At 33.5% G+C, this 14,205-nt stretch overlaps 1 protein-coding gene across 1 annotated transcript in view; it reads right to left on the reverse strand.

The window, feature by feature from the left end:
* LOC145239761 (aldehyde dehydrogenase family 3 member B1-like) overlaps nucleotides 1–14,205 on the reverse strand; it is an 82,113-nt gene that overhangs the window by 42,788 nt on the left and 25,120 nt on the right. The window contains exons 4-7 of the mRNA XM_080103191.1: nucleotides 14,063–14,198; nucleotides 12,730–12,815; nucleotides 5,245–5,408; nucleotides 1,695–1,821 (exon numbers count right to left, since the gene is read on the reverse strand). Of these exons, the coding sequence (XP_079959317.1) occupies nucleotides 1,695–1,821; nucleotides 5,245–5,408; nucleotides 12,730–12,815; nucleotides 14,063–14,198 (513 nt within the window). The remainder of the gene's footprint in view (nucleotides 1–1,694; nucleotides 1,822–5,244; nucleotides 5,409–12,729; nucleotides 12,816–14,062; nucleotides 14,199–14,205) is intronic.

The raw sequence follows: 14,205 nt of genomic DNA on the forward strand, positions 1-14,205 counted from the left end.
TAACTTACAACTGAATTTACCACATACTTCATTCACTATACCATTATTCCTTGCAGGCAATTCTAGTATCAATTTTAGTAGCTTTAAAACTATTTTTTATATGCATATTCACTATAAACCACTGTTTATTACTACAGATTACTGTAATATTCATTTATTTAGTAAAGAGAAAGATTCACAAGTTCAACAAGAGAAATCTAGAGACGGTCGGAGGTTACATCAACCGAAATTTTGTGCAAATAACACTGAAGATGACAACAGTAGTCCGAATAATTCAAATAATATGAATTAAGCCAGTGGTTTTGTTTTTATTCACAAAATTCTAATTTTATCCATAGCCGAAATTTTTCCGTCATTATCGTCATCATTATGAATTTCGTCACTGCTTAGCACCTCTTAATATACCCTTTCATAAATAAAGATTTAACATGGCGTCAAACAGAAAATACATGCTAATATTAATAAGCAATTGCCTTTTTCATTATTATTAAATTTCCTTTGGATAATTCAGAAATTTTGGTGCATACTAATATTTTTAAATAGAAAATATTTAATAAATGTATCCTCTTAATTTATTTATAAGTGCAATACTTCATATGAGTTTAAGTAGAGAGAAGCAGCAATTATTTTCTACGAATATAAATATTGGTAAAAAAATGCTAAGTTATGTAATACATATGCAACAAAAATAAAAGGAGTTGATACAAGGAAAACAGAGTTTTTATTCGTATTTCACCCCAAACTTAGGGTTCGTGTCAGGGTTAAGGAAGGGCATTACTTTTTATGACTTTTTTACACTGATATCTTGACGTGAATGTCAATATGAGACAATGTGCCGTTCAGAAATGTGTAAAAATATTGTTGTAAATGTTTCTGTGCTACAGACTAAAATCTAATTTTTAAACCGAGTTAAACAATGTTAAAATTTAATTTTAACTTAAAAATCATGAAAACATGTACCCTTCTTTAACCCTATCATTAATCCTAAGATCGAGTACCAATGCCTGCCTTATGATTTTGTGTGTGTGTGTGTGTGTGTGTATGTGTGTGTGGAAAGGGAAGGATAAAGGTTGATTTCATTTTTTTTTATACCTAGCATTTTGGGGGAGAGGGGAAGCAAAGAACAAGTGCTTAAAGGTGTAGTGAGCATACAGCACGTCTGCTTACTTCGAAGTCTTCAATCCATCTGATAAGAGAGGGCAGAAAAAAAATGTGTAAATATTAGGTTGGGGCAAAAATAACGTCGTGTTTTTACATGAAGTTAAACGTCAAAAAACGACATTATTTTTGCATCAACCTAATACTTCAGTAGTGTTTTCATTGAACAATAGTTCAGTCACTCCATGTTGGAACATAAACCTACACAAAATAAAATAGTTCCTCAACCTGTAAACTACTACACAAAAAGAACAATTAAGAAACTTTCTTATAAAACTTTTTACCAAAACTTTATTATAAAACTTTTTACCAAAACTTTCTTATAAAACTTTTTACCAAAATCAGCAAGCGTGAAGACAAAAAATTTCAATGACTTTTACACGTCCTCCATCCAACAGTTTCGATTATAGCACCATGTAGTGCTGCAACCGATTTTCCTTTTGAAGACAGGAAACTTCAGTGACTCTATTTCAAATTACTACAATTAGAAATAGGGCATAAAAATTTGAACAGATTTGGATGGTAGGTTTACTGACCTGTATGTCATAACCACACATGACATAGTCTGGAGCCACGTAACTTTGTCCGGCATTCATAAGTTTCCCCCAGATAATTCTTTGTGCCACAACCTCTAAATTGCAGTTATTGTCAACATAAACAGGACTGCAAAAAAATAAAAATAAAATAAATATATATATATATATATATATATATATATATATATATATATATATATATATATATATATATATATATATGAATTAATATAGAATTATATAAAGTGGAGAAAGATTAGATGTTATGTATAGATGTTAAACATGGAAAATTCCACATGAGGTTAGGTAAGCCAGAAAATTAGATTGACATGTAGTTGCAACATGAGATTTTAGTATGTAACAGAAAAGTGAAAGATATTTGCCTCCAGGAATTCCGACGTCAAAGTGATCATAGGCGGTTTGCAAGGCTTCTATCCACTTATGGGAATTGGTCCCAAGGAAACAGTTCATTTGAATGTGCTTATGGTAAATTACTGTAAGAAATAAAGCCTAGGGCAAATAATGCAGTTGATTGTTGTTATTTTGATTATGAGGTGTGGCTGTAAGAAATAAATGATACGTTTAGTTTAAGCCAGAAGATGGAAATTTTAATTAGCGGTCAGGTTAGGTTAAAATGTGCCAGAAGGTACATCATGGTATATGGTAGAAAAACAAGATGTTCTCTGCATCTAGAGATTCTGACATCAAAGTGATAAGAAGCAGTTTTTGAAGCTTCTACCTCTGTGAATTAATCAAGAGGAGACAATTCATCTTGCTGTAAATTACTGTAGGATGTAAGTTAATCAAATCCCAGAGCAAATAATAGAGTTATTTGTTGATCTTTTTTTAGCTTCTATTACAAATTATATTCTATTATACAAAATAAGAACAACAAAACATCTGTTACTGTGACTGTCATTATTACTGAAAGATATCTAGAATGTATCAACAAGAGTGACAAACAACTCTTTCTTTCGTATTATTTTGATTCATCGGACTACTTTTCTCATCTGGAGTGTGATTTTCACAACGTTTCGGTTGATGTAACCTCCGACCTTCTTTAGGTGTATCTTGTTGAACTCGGGAATGTTTCTGTCAAATTTGGGAATTTGGACGGAATTTCGAGCGGAACACTTTATTTACTTCACGGGGGTAGCATGCTCTTGTCCCATCAGTCATGACTGGATAGAGATCCTAAGTAATTCGCAATTGTATTTTTCGATCGCCCACACTGAGGATTTACATATATTCTTGTTTTTACTTATTATTTATATATACTATCTATTATTTTATAATTAATATACAGTTCACAATGAAAAAAGAACATAACAACAAATTATCGTTCCTAGATGTGCTGGGGTTTATGTCATTTGTATACTGAAAGCCAACTTTCACTTGACAATAACTAAACTTCAACTCCCACCATCCATATAATGTAAAGAAAGGAATCACCGAGCAAAAGCAATATGTAATAACAGCAGCGCATATCAGGAGGAGATGGACAGTTTAAGAAAAACCCTTCACCAAAACAACTATCCAAAAAGCATGACATCAGCTCCAAAAAATCTGGACTAGACTCAGAAACTCCCCACAGTTTGTATACCATATATGAAGGGCTTATGTGAAAAACTTCAACGAATATGTCATCCATATGACATCAGGACAGTATTCAGGAGTGAGTCAACTCTTCGGAAACAGCTTGGGAGAGTCAAGCCCCCTACAGAAAAAATCATGACTAAGAACTGTGTATATAAAATCCCATGTAAATGTGGAAAATTATACAAAGGTGAGACGTGTCGGCCACTAAAAGTATGGTTAGAAGAACATTGAAAAGCCGTAGTATGGGGAGAGATTGAAAAATCAGATATGACTGATCATATCTGGAAAGAAAAGGGAAATCATCTACCATTGTGAGATGAAGTAAAAATTATAGACAAAGAAGAACGGTGGAGAGTAAGACAACTCAAAGAAGCAGCACATATGCTGGGGAATAACCAATTACTAAGTAAACCTAGTATAAAATTCAATACGATATGGGAACCTTTAATTACAAAACAATAGATAATATATACAAATAATAAGTAAAAACAGGAATATATGTAAATATGCATTAATATATAGTAATACTTAGTAATAAATAGTGATATTTACAAGTAGAAATAAAAAATAGGTTAAAGGCTCCTAAAATTCGTACCAGAATTGTCCGCAAGGACCTGTGGCACAGTGGTTAGAGTACTTGGAAAAATCAATTGTAAAAAGTGATATTCTCCTGAAGGTTGAAGGTTCAATCCTCAGTGTGGGTGATCGAAAAATACAATTGCAAATTACTTAGGACCTCTATCCAGTCATGGCTGATGGAACAAAATTCCGTCTGAATTCGGCAGTATCTTAGTTAATATTTTTAGCGAGAGAATTATTTTAAGTATTCTATTTGTGAACGGATATATATATATATATATATATATATATATATATATATATATATATGTATGTATGTATGTATGTATGTACTAGCAAAAGTACCCGTCGTTGACTGGGTTCAAAAACAGCCTACAGAAAATGGACTCTGATTTATGAAAGTATCATAGGTTATGAAAAGGAAGGGTTGTAAAGAGATAGCTTTGAATTTGGGGGTATCAAAACCAAAGCAAAATATGATGAAAGTAAAAATAAAATAGATAAACCCCATAATTTATTATACCATACCTGTTCACACTGAAACACTTATCACAATATTCTGTGGATCTATATTGAAAAACCTTGTTAAACTTTGTGCATATTTCCCTTCTATGGAGGTCAGGTACAAATGAACACCCCATAATTTTATTATACCATATTTCTTCAAACTGAAACATAATTATCAAAGTATACTTACGCAGATAGATATGAAAAGTCTTTATTAAAGTTTGTGCCTATTTCCATTCTATGGAGGCCAGGCACGAACGCAGACCCCACAATTTTATTATACCATCCCTATTTAAGTTAAAACATACTTATCAAATTATTCTTATGTACATCTATATCAAAAACACTTGTAAACGTTTTTTTTAATTTTTAAATTTTTTATTTTCATACTTTGTGGACCAGGCGCGAACGCAGACCCCACAATTTTAATAAACCACCGTTCTGTCAGATCAACAAAATACCCATTCCTGTGTCTCGATACATCTTCTATCATTATATGTAATCAGTTTTTTAAAATAGCCAACCATATAGGAGCCTATTCGTGTCCAGACACACACACACACACACACACACACACACACACACACACACACACACACACACACACACACATTCAGTTTTATATATATATAATATCCGTTCATATTTCTTCCTTTGCTAAAGCAATAACTTTTTACCTAAATTCATATTAAATGTTGTTTTGGTTTGGTTTAGTTTTGGCTATATCCAAAGACACCACAAAGATACTCCAAATATACTTCAAGATGGACTCTAGCAAGGCCAGGAACCAATGCCACAGAATCAGTGAAGAATTTTAATAGAGAAAGATAACTATTACAATAATGAAACGTTTCTTATTACTCACCATTTCCCTCCAAGTTCCAAGGTGACCGGTGTGAGGTTAGCAGAAGCTGCAGACATGACTGCTCTACCAGTGTTTGAATTTCCAGTAAAGAAAATATAGTCAAATCTCTGCTCTAACAATTCGGACGTCTCCTCTTCACCACCAGGATACACTCTAATGCACTCCTGGAAAGAAAAAAACATTGAAAAAACTGTTAGATTTTTTTCTTTTGAGGTTAAAATGTATCTTCATATCTACTATTTTATGTGTGTGTGTGTGTGTTTGTTCCCTAAACGTTTCAAAAACGGCATTTCACACAAAAGTAGTTTATGTTCCTAGCAGTGTTCTTAGATAGGGTTTGTATCGGAATGTTTTCGATAAGTATCAATAATCAATAAGTGAAATAATTCGATGAAGGAAGGAAAAGACGAATTTAACCAAAGTTAACACCTTACACGACCTAACATCACAAGTGCATTTGAGAAGTTTTATTACAACATAAGCCAAAAAGCCCGACATATAAAATCAATAGTAGGTTCTTTGATATGACAGAGGCACGTTTGAAATAAATGTTTCTGTTTGAAGCACAATAGCACCATGATACTTGACTTTTTCATTTTAAACTTAAATTCGAGCCATTATCATCGCACAAGCAGTAAGGCCAGGCATGTAAAATCAACAGTAGGTTCTTTGATATGACAGGGACGCATTCGAAATGAATGTTTCTGTTTAGAGCACAATTGAAGCATGATACTTGACTTTTGCATTTTAAACTTAAATTCAAGCCATTACATATATATATATATATATATATATATATATATATATATATATATATATATATATATAATTTCATAAAACCAACAGTAGGTTCTGTACAGTGCAAGATGTGGAATGTATATCTGCTACTAGTCTCTCCTTTGTGGACAGGGTCCAAAGAAGAGTCTCCAATTGAATAGGTCCCACCTGTCCCATCGCCTGTTTTTTTTTCACGTATTTTAATGAAATGTGCTATAATGAAGTCATCCCACTTGAACTCCCTCGATATACATACCCCCAACAAACCTGTTTAGCAATAACCCCCTCCCACTATAGATGTTAAAAGCCTTCTACTCTAATAATTTCTTCCCTGTTACTTGCTTCCCTGACTGTACTGACATGCAGAAGTTTTAATCTAATAATAAGGCTATATGTTTGTCCGTCTGTCTGTCTCCATATTTTCAAAATCTATCTCTTTCAAAACTAAAAGTCGCAGACCGGCGCTAGGGGCCTCAAATGATTGGATTTTTTTTTTTTTGTTGTTCTTTTATGGGTCTTTAGCCGATTAAAATAGTTTTTAAAGGATCAAAAAGGGGTCAAAATTGAAAAAAAAATCTTTATGCATTTTGTAGAATCATCTTAGTTTATTTTTAATCAGTTCATGTGCATGTCACGTTGGTACAATATTAACGTCACTAGCTTGGAATGCTACAGTTTAGCTTTCAGTTTCGATTCCAGCTGATGGCAACCAAATGCTTTTCTTTTTTTTTTTTTTTTTAATCACGACTTTACAATAATATATACGAAATCTGGACAAATTAAAATAGCATATTTAAGCATATTGTACGACCGGGCAAAGCTGGGCGCCCCCCTTCCCGCCAGTGGTATGTAAACTGACATCTCACTTATCTCCCTTAAAGATGGTCTTAAATAGTATCCCCTTATGTCCAAGTGATAATATAACTAAAAAAAAAGGCTGATATAAAAATGTTAGAATAATAAGACTTTGTTAATATATCATCATCATCATCATCATCATCATCATCATCATCATCATCACCACCACCACCACCACCACCACCATCATCATCATCATCATCATCATCATCATCATCATCATCGGTTTAACGTCCGATTTATATGGTGTCACGTGTTGGATAGCTTTACGAAACTGACTTCCAAACTAACCTATCTCTGACCAGGTTTTTATCCCTCTTTATCTCAAATTCATCCGTATCACTTTATCCCATGTTTTCCTTGAATTTTCACGATGAACTGAACCTGGTACTCCAACTCTTCTTCATCTACTAACCCAATAACTCTTATTCATTCTTTCAACATGGCCATATCATCAAAGTTTCCTTTTCTGTACACATCTCCCTACAGTATCCAGATTTAACTAAACTGGTCTTTAAGACGGACATTATGCAACCATTGTACCATTCTCATATCATCTCTCTCCATGCAACACATGTCCTCAATCTTCACTGGCCACTTTTCACTTCCATGCATCACACAACGTACACATAACTGATAGAGTCTCCTACTTGGTCGACAGTGGTAACTTTTATTTTAATTTTTCTAATTAGTTGTAATTTGCAATTAATTGCTAAAGTGATGCATCTTTTACTAAGTTTATATCTATTACTCTCAGCCTCTCTCACTGTATGAATATCTCTGTCTTATTTTATATGGTATCTATTATTTTCACCCTCTCTCTCTCTCTCTCTCTCTCTCTCTCTCTCCCTCTATCAATCTCTCTCTCTCTCTCTCTCTCTCTCTCTCTCTCTCTCTCTCTGGTTTATTAACAGTTTAAGATAATAAAGGAAAGAAAGAATAAAAAAATTGGAATAGTTCATCATAAACAAAAGGGAATATCACCACAAACAATAATACTTTGGGGGAAGGAAAAGAGAAAGATAGAGTAATTGATTTAATCGTCAGGTGTTGCTTATTAATATATATCTGTTATTACACTGAAACTAAGTCAAGAAGCATTTGTTTCTCTAAGCTTTTTGTTTCTATATATATATATTTTAATCACACAAAATACATGTTAAAATATTCCTCAGTTTCGGGATAAAGTTGTTTTGAAAACAACAACAACAACTTTAATTTTAATTGTCATATTTATCCACTATTTGCAATCAACTCACCAAGTGCCCCATTTCTATCTATCAGTTTCCCCATCTCTCACCCTTTTAACCCTCTGCTCTAATTTTATACAGCTTCTATCACTTTCGTTTCTGTCTGAATCACTCTGTCTCTATCTCTCTGCCTCTCTCTTTCTCTGTGTTTATTAGCAGGAAAAGCTAATAAGAAAGGAAGAATAAAAGGATTGAAATAAACCATTACAAAAAGGAATATTATAACTAGTAGTAACATTATTTAACTCATAGGTGAGGCAAAAGAGAGAGAAAGAGAGACAATCTCACCAAACTCAATTTTTTCTAGTATATTATGTATATCACTGCTTTTTTTATTGACACTGTGTGTGCAATATTAAACATTTGACATGTAATATATATTTTAGTTAAGTGCTTGGGAAATAATAGGAAGTGTGAAAGGTGAAGAGTCAGTAGCGGTCAACTTGATGATCTCAAGTTGAAGATTACTTTGGTGGTAAGATTGTACTAAAAACAAATATGACCTCACATGTCTCAAAGGAAGAAGGTGACAGAGAAGGAGCCTGGAGAAGCACACAGCACGTCCGGGCGTGTAAATGAAATGGTCTGACAGCTTATGATAAAGCAGTGATTATCGATGTCTCTCTATTTGTTTTCTTTCTCCACCCCATTCGTCAGTGATTTGGAACGAAGATCAATCTGAATAAATCTTCTCTGTCTTAAAACACACACATACGCACAGACGTCATCAGATTTGCTTGAGTTAGTTTGCTTGAAAACATGAATAAAGATCTTTGCTTTGAAGACTGCAGGCCCTTAGTCTTGAAGGATCACACAGACATGGAAAAATGCGGTAATAATATATAACCCAAGGTTGAGAAGCACAACAGTAATAGCTTTAGATAAATTGTTAATTTAAAACACAAGTTTGAATTCTGTAGAAGTTTCATTTAATTTCTTTTATTATTATGTTTTTAAATCTCAGCCCAAAAGTTGAAATCATTTTATTATAAAGAAGGTAGTAATATCTGAACCAGGAACATGATTTGTGTGCTATGAACAGTGTGAGAGTGGGGGTGGGAGGTGGGGTGAAATTAAGAATGTACTAGGATGATCTATCCTGCTGCATCACTACATAGACTCTTCCTGACACTATATATAATGCTAATAATGGTAACAGAGAGAGAGAGAGAGAGAGAGAGAGAGAGAGAGAGAGAGAGATAGAGAGAGAGATAGAGAGAGAGAGAGAGAGTTAGTTAGTTATTTTATTATTGAAATCCTTTGAGATGAGTAATTTGGATATTTATTTATTTATTTATTTATTTGCAGACTGTTAATCTAATCTTCTAGTTGTTGTTTCACCTGACGAAGGCCAGGAGAATAGTTGGCCGAAAGGTTGTGAAACAACAACGATGAAGATGAGGATTTCAGTCCGCAAATAAATAAATAAATATACAAATTACTCATTTCATGGGATTCCAATAATAAAGTAATGTACTATTCAGTACGGACCCGACGATGGAAGACCAGATAAAAATGAACAACTTGGATTTATAAGACCAAAAACTCCAACCTTGATCGCCCTTCAGGGCTCGTAGCGCAATGGATAGAGGCGTTGAGTCTCTGTGGTTCCAGGTGAGCATTGTCTGAAAATAGCAGTTTCAATCTTACCCAAAAGCCGACCAGAGGATTAGTTGGCCAAAACGTGGGGAGACGGCAACAACTATGGAAGGCAGTAATTACTGGGGATAAAGTTACAAGACTCAGCATTCCTATCCCATCACAGTTAACTACCTGATGAAGGCCAGAGGATGAGTTGGCCGGAACGTTGTGAAACAACAACTATGAAGATGAGGATAACAGTTAGCAAATAAATAAATACCTCCTTATTATCTCATTTCTTTTCGGCTTTTTAAAGCTATGAAATCATATTTTAATCTTCTTTATCTGTCACAACCAATCAAAGCCTGTCTTAAAGTTATTAGATTTTACTCATAGGATGGTTAATAAAATTCACAATCCTTTCTGCATTCCAACCATATTTAGCACAAATAAACTTCAGTCGAGGCCTGACTTGTCCACCAAATTTCAGTCACCAATATTCAACAGTCTTTTTTTTTATCCCCATTTAATGATAAACATACCTGGATACGACATGCAAACTTCTCTCTTGGCACTGCCCTGATTTGGGCTGTGATGGTCCTCTTTTATTCAGGAATAGTCTGAGAATTGTTTGGATGGATATTATCTTTGAGATAATTCTATATATAAAAAATCTTGGAGTTAAGGTCTGGTGAATTTAAAGCTCATTTAGGATTATATCTCCTACTGCTGAAACGAACACCAAAATGTCCCTAAATATCATTGAATGGTTATAAAAACAAACTGTAGGACATGTATGACTGAAACATGATGGACAAGTCAAACATATACTAAAGTTTATTTGTACTAAATATGATTGGGTTGCAGAAAGGATTGTGAATTTTATTATCGATTCCATTGCTGGCATTTTTTTTTTTTTTTTTGTGTAAGACCAGATAAATCCAATATGTAAATAAATTAGTTTCACTGGCACAAAAACCACAGCTATTTTTATTCATGTTAAAATGTGTTGTCATAGTACTAACACATTATTTAATTTTTAATCTATTGGGTTACAAACTCACTTCCCGTCATTGATTTTTTAATTTAGAAATCTATTTTTTTTTGTTTTTAGTTAATTAAAGTTAAAATTAAATTTCTATTTATTTTTAGATCATTATTATGATATTAAGAAAGATTAACATTTTTGACACCTTTTTATGTTGATTTTTTTTTTTTTTTTTTATTACTACCAACAAGGTATTGAAAATATTGTCGGATTTATTTGCTTCCCCACTGAGCAAATTAGGCACAAGGCCGTTTTTTAATGTGGAGAGCGAAGGGGAAATGGGGACCAGCTTCCCGGGGAGTAGGGGAGCTGGATAGTGACAATTGGTATGAAGGGTTTCCCCTACATTGACCAATAACTGATTGCTACAAGAGCAATGGTCTATGTGGGGTTGCCCTCACATATGGTCTTTGATTGCAGTATCTGCCGGAACAGATACCACACTTTGAAATTCATGCCCAGACCCCGCAGGGGCCAGGTGGGACTTAAGGTATTGAAAATATTATTGTACGTTTAGAAAAAATTTTAAACTAACGACAATTATCTTATATCTATAATGTTACATAGCGTGGACGTGCGTATGCAAATGCATACAAAATGACGTCACTGGTAGGGAAAAATAAAGACTTTAAAAAGGAGATCACATTAGAGACGGGAATAACGTTCAAAATTATGTTAGAGGTGTGAATGACGTTCGAGAAGATGATCACGTGAGGGACGTCACAGCGGGAATGAGAGAATGAGAAAATACATGTCATTGTAAAAAAAAACAAACAAAAAAAAACTTGCTGAATTCTTTTCTATTCTTGGTCTCCTTTGCGACTGAGATTACAACGTGTTGGTTCCCGGACAATGTTACAATAAATTAGTATATTAATAAGTTTTTCTGTTATTTTATTTTGAACTGCCATGGTTTATGTGTATCTCAATATAAATAAGAATCCTTTTTTAGGGGAGAGGAGTAATTTAAGTTAAAATGGAATGTCGAGTAATGAAAAATTAACATGTTGGCCACTTCTTTCCTTTTGCCTTTTGATTTCTACCAACATGAAATTGAAAATCTTGTTGGACGTTGGGAATCAGTTGCAAACAGCAGGATAGAATACATTATTGATTATTTTTTTTTATGGAAATATTCCAGACAAAGCATGGATGTATGTAATGTATGTAAGTATGTAAGGCGCTAAAACTAAAAAAAAAAAAAAAAGAAACATCGCTCATTGAATGTGAGAACTAAAGGACAAAATAAGAGATGCAAGAGTTACGCGGCTGCCGCGGTCCACTTTCATATTATTACTTTTTAGTATCAAACTTTTTAAATTAAAAAAAAATATGGTTGGAACCCAACAATTGGAAGCAAGAGCAATCTTTGAATATATCTGCAACGCTATGAGGCAACACACAAGTTTTGAATCTGTATCGCTTCAGATGAGTTTGAGGACAAAGTATAAAGAACAAAAAATAATTTTGGAAAGAAGCAAACAAAGCGAAAAAAACATTTCTGGTCTGTGACCTAAACAGCTCAAAAGAACATGGCCAGCAATAAAATAATATTTTCCGAAAAAGCGGGAATTTAAGAATACGTCAACTGTTAACCTCACAAATGAGATCAGATGACGTAAACAAAAGTTATTTAACGTATGCACTGTGGATACTGAGGAGAGAATAGGCATATCAGGTGGCCGACTGGTATGGAAGTGGAAGGGGTCGGTGTGTTAACTGCTCGGATCGAGACTCATTTATTTGTGTATGCATTTAACTGTGGAATGAAAATATCTGTTATACCCCCCCCCAAAAAAAAGAAACTGTCTCATTTATTACTTTTCTGACAGATCAATGAAAACAACTCTGATGAAAAACAAGAAAATAAATTGATTTAATTCTCTTACTCTGGTTGGGATTATCCTAACGTGCAGTAAAAATTAGGCCTATCATGTAACATGCCCACAGGAGCTAATAAATTGCACTTACCGAATCCATATATTTGGGAATGAGAGTTTCAATAAGTTCCGAAGTGTTTGGTGCCAAATCAGATGGTTTCAGTACAATGCAGTTCCCTGCAAAAAATAAATGAAAAGGTTAAAATCGCTTATAAAAAACATGAGAAAAATAAACATCGTTCATCCGTAGTTAATTTCAATTTCTAGGTGCATCTTGTCATCTCCACACATGCTTTTCTCAAGTAATTGTTGCTAACCATGCAGATTGAATAAACATGTATCTCTATAAAGGACTGTTGGAGTAAGAGTTATCTCCCTTTCGAAGAAATTGTTTTCTAAGCCAGAGTTCTACCCGTAGGTTAGAATAGTTTAGACCTTCTTGCTGAAAAAAGTAGACCCTTGTTGAGAATTAAGACCAGATTTTTTCCTTGCTTGTTGATTCTTTTAACATTTTTAATAAACAAAAAAAAGACATGATAGGACACATACTACTTATTTATTAATGCACACACATACACATTGTTAAACCTTGATGCCATGGATTGTCAAATATTCTAATTCTTCAAAGTTGTGTCTATGTTTGAATTTGTAACAGTATTTTAATAAGTTTGTGATTGTTAAGATTGGAATAGTATTTTATTTAGTCTTTCGTGGTTAAGTTTAAAATAATATTTTATTTAGTCTTTCATAGTTAAGTTTAAAACTTTATTTTATTTGGTCTTTCATAGGTAAATTTAAAATAATATTTTATTTGGTCTTTCATGGCTAAGATTGAAATTTCATGATTAAATTTGAAATAGTATTTTATTTGATGTTTCATGCTTAAGTTTTAAATAGCACTTCCATTGGTAAATGTGCGAAATGAATCGACACATCTCATTTTTATATTCATTCAAGCACTCATCAGTAGGAGGTGTGATCCTCAATAACTTCTCACTCACTGGACCTTAATCTACCAGACTTTTATCTTTGGGATTTTGATATTTATAAAAACGACCTCCAGAATAATTCATACTAAAATTGCCTACATAAAACCGTGACACAACAGACAAAGGCATTGATTAACAATCAGTTTTAGGTGACAGTCTTCTGAAGGTTAAAGGTTCAGGTCTTACTCTGGGCAATAATAACTGAGCATAACAATAATTAACACTTCTACCCAGTCATGGCTGATGAAACAAGGACAATCTACCCCCGTGGACCGAAAAAACTGATTGGTAAATGATAGAAAAGGATGATTCTCATGAATTAATGTCAGTGATATTCAGGATGTATATGCCGCATCTATTGTGTTAACATTTAACAATAAAAGAAACGAAAGGTTGCATTGAGGATCCCCCGTTTTTTGGTGTTTTGATATTTACCTGCTGCTAGAGCACCAACCATTGGAGAGAAAAGTAACTGGACAGGATAGTTCCATGGCGAAATGATGAGAACAACACCAAGGGGTTCTTTTTTAATGAAGCAGTCGTCAGCAATATTCACAAGGGCTTTGTTAACCTTTAAA

The sequence above is a fragment of the Euprymna scolopes genome, chromosome 19 (genome assembly GCF_053919585.1).
Source record: "Euprymna scolopes isolate OS-2025 chromosome 19, ASM5391958v1, whole genome shotgun sequence".
Taxonomy (NCBI): Eukaryota; Metazoa; Mollusca; class Cephalopoda; order Sepiida; family Sepiolidae; genus Euprymna; species Euprymna scolopes.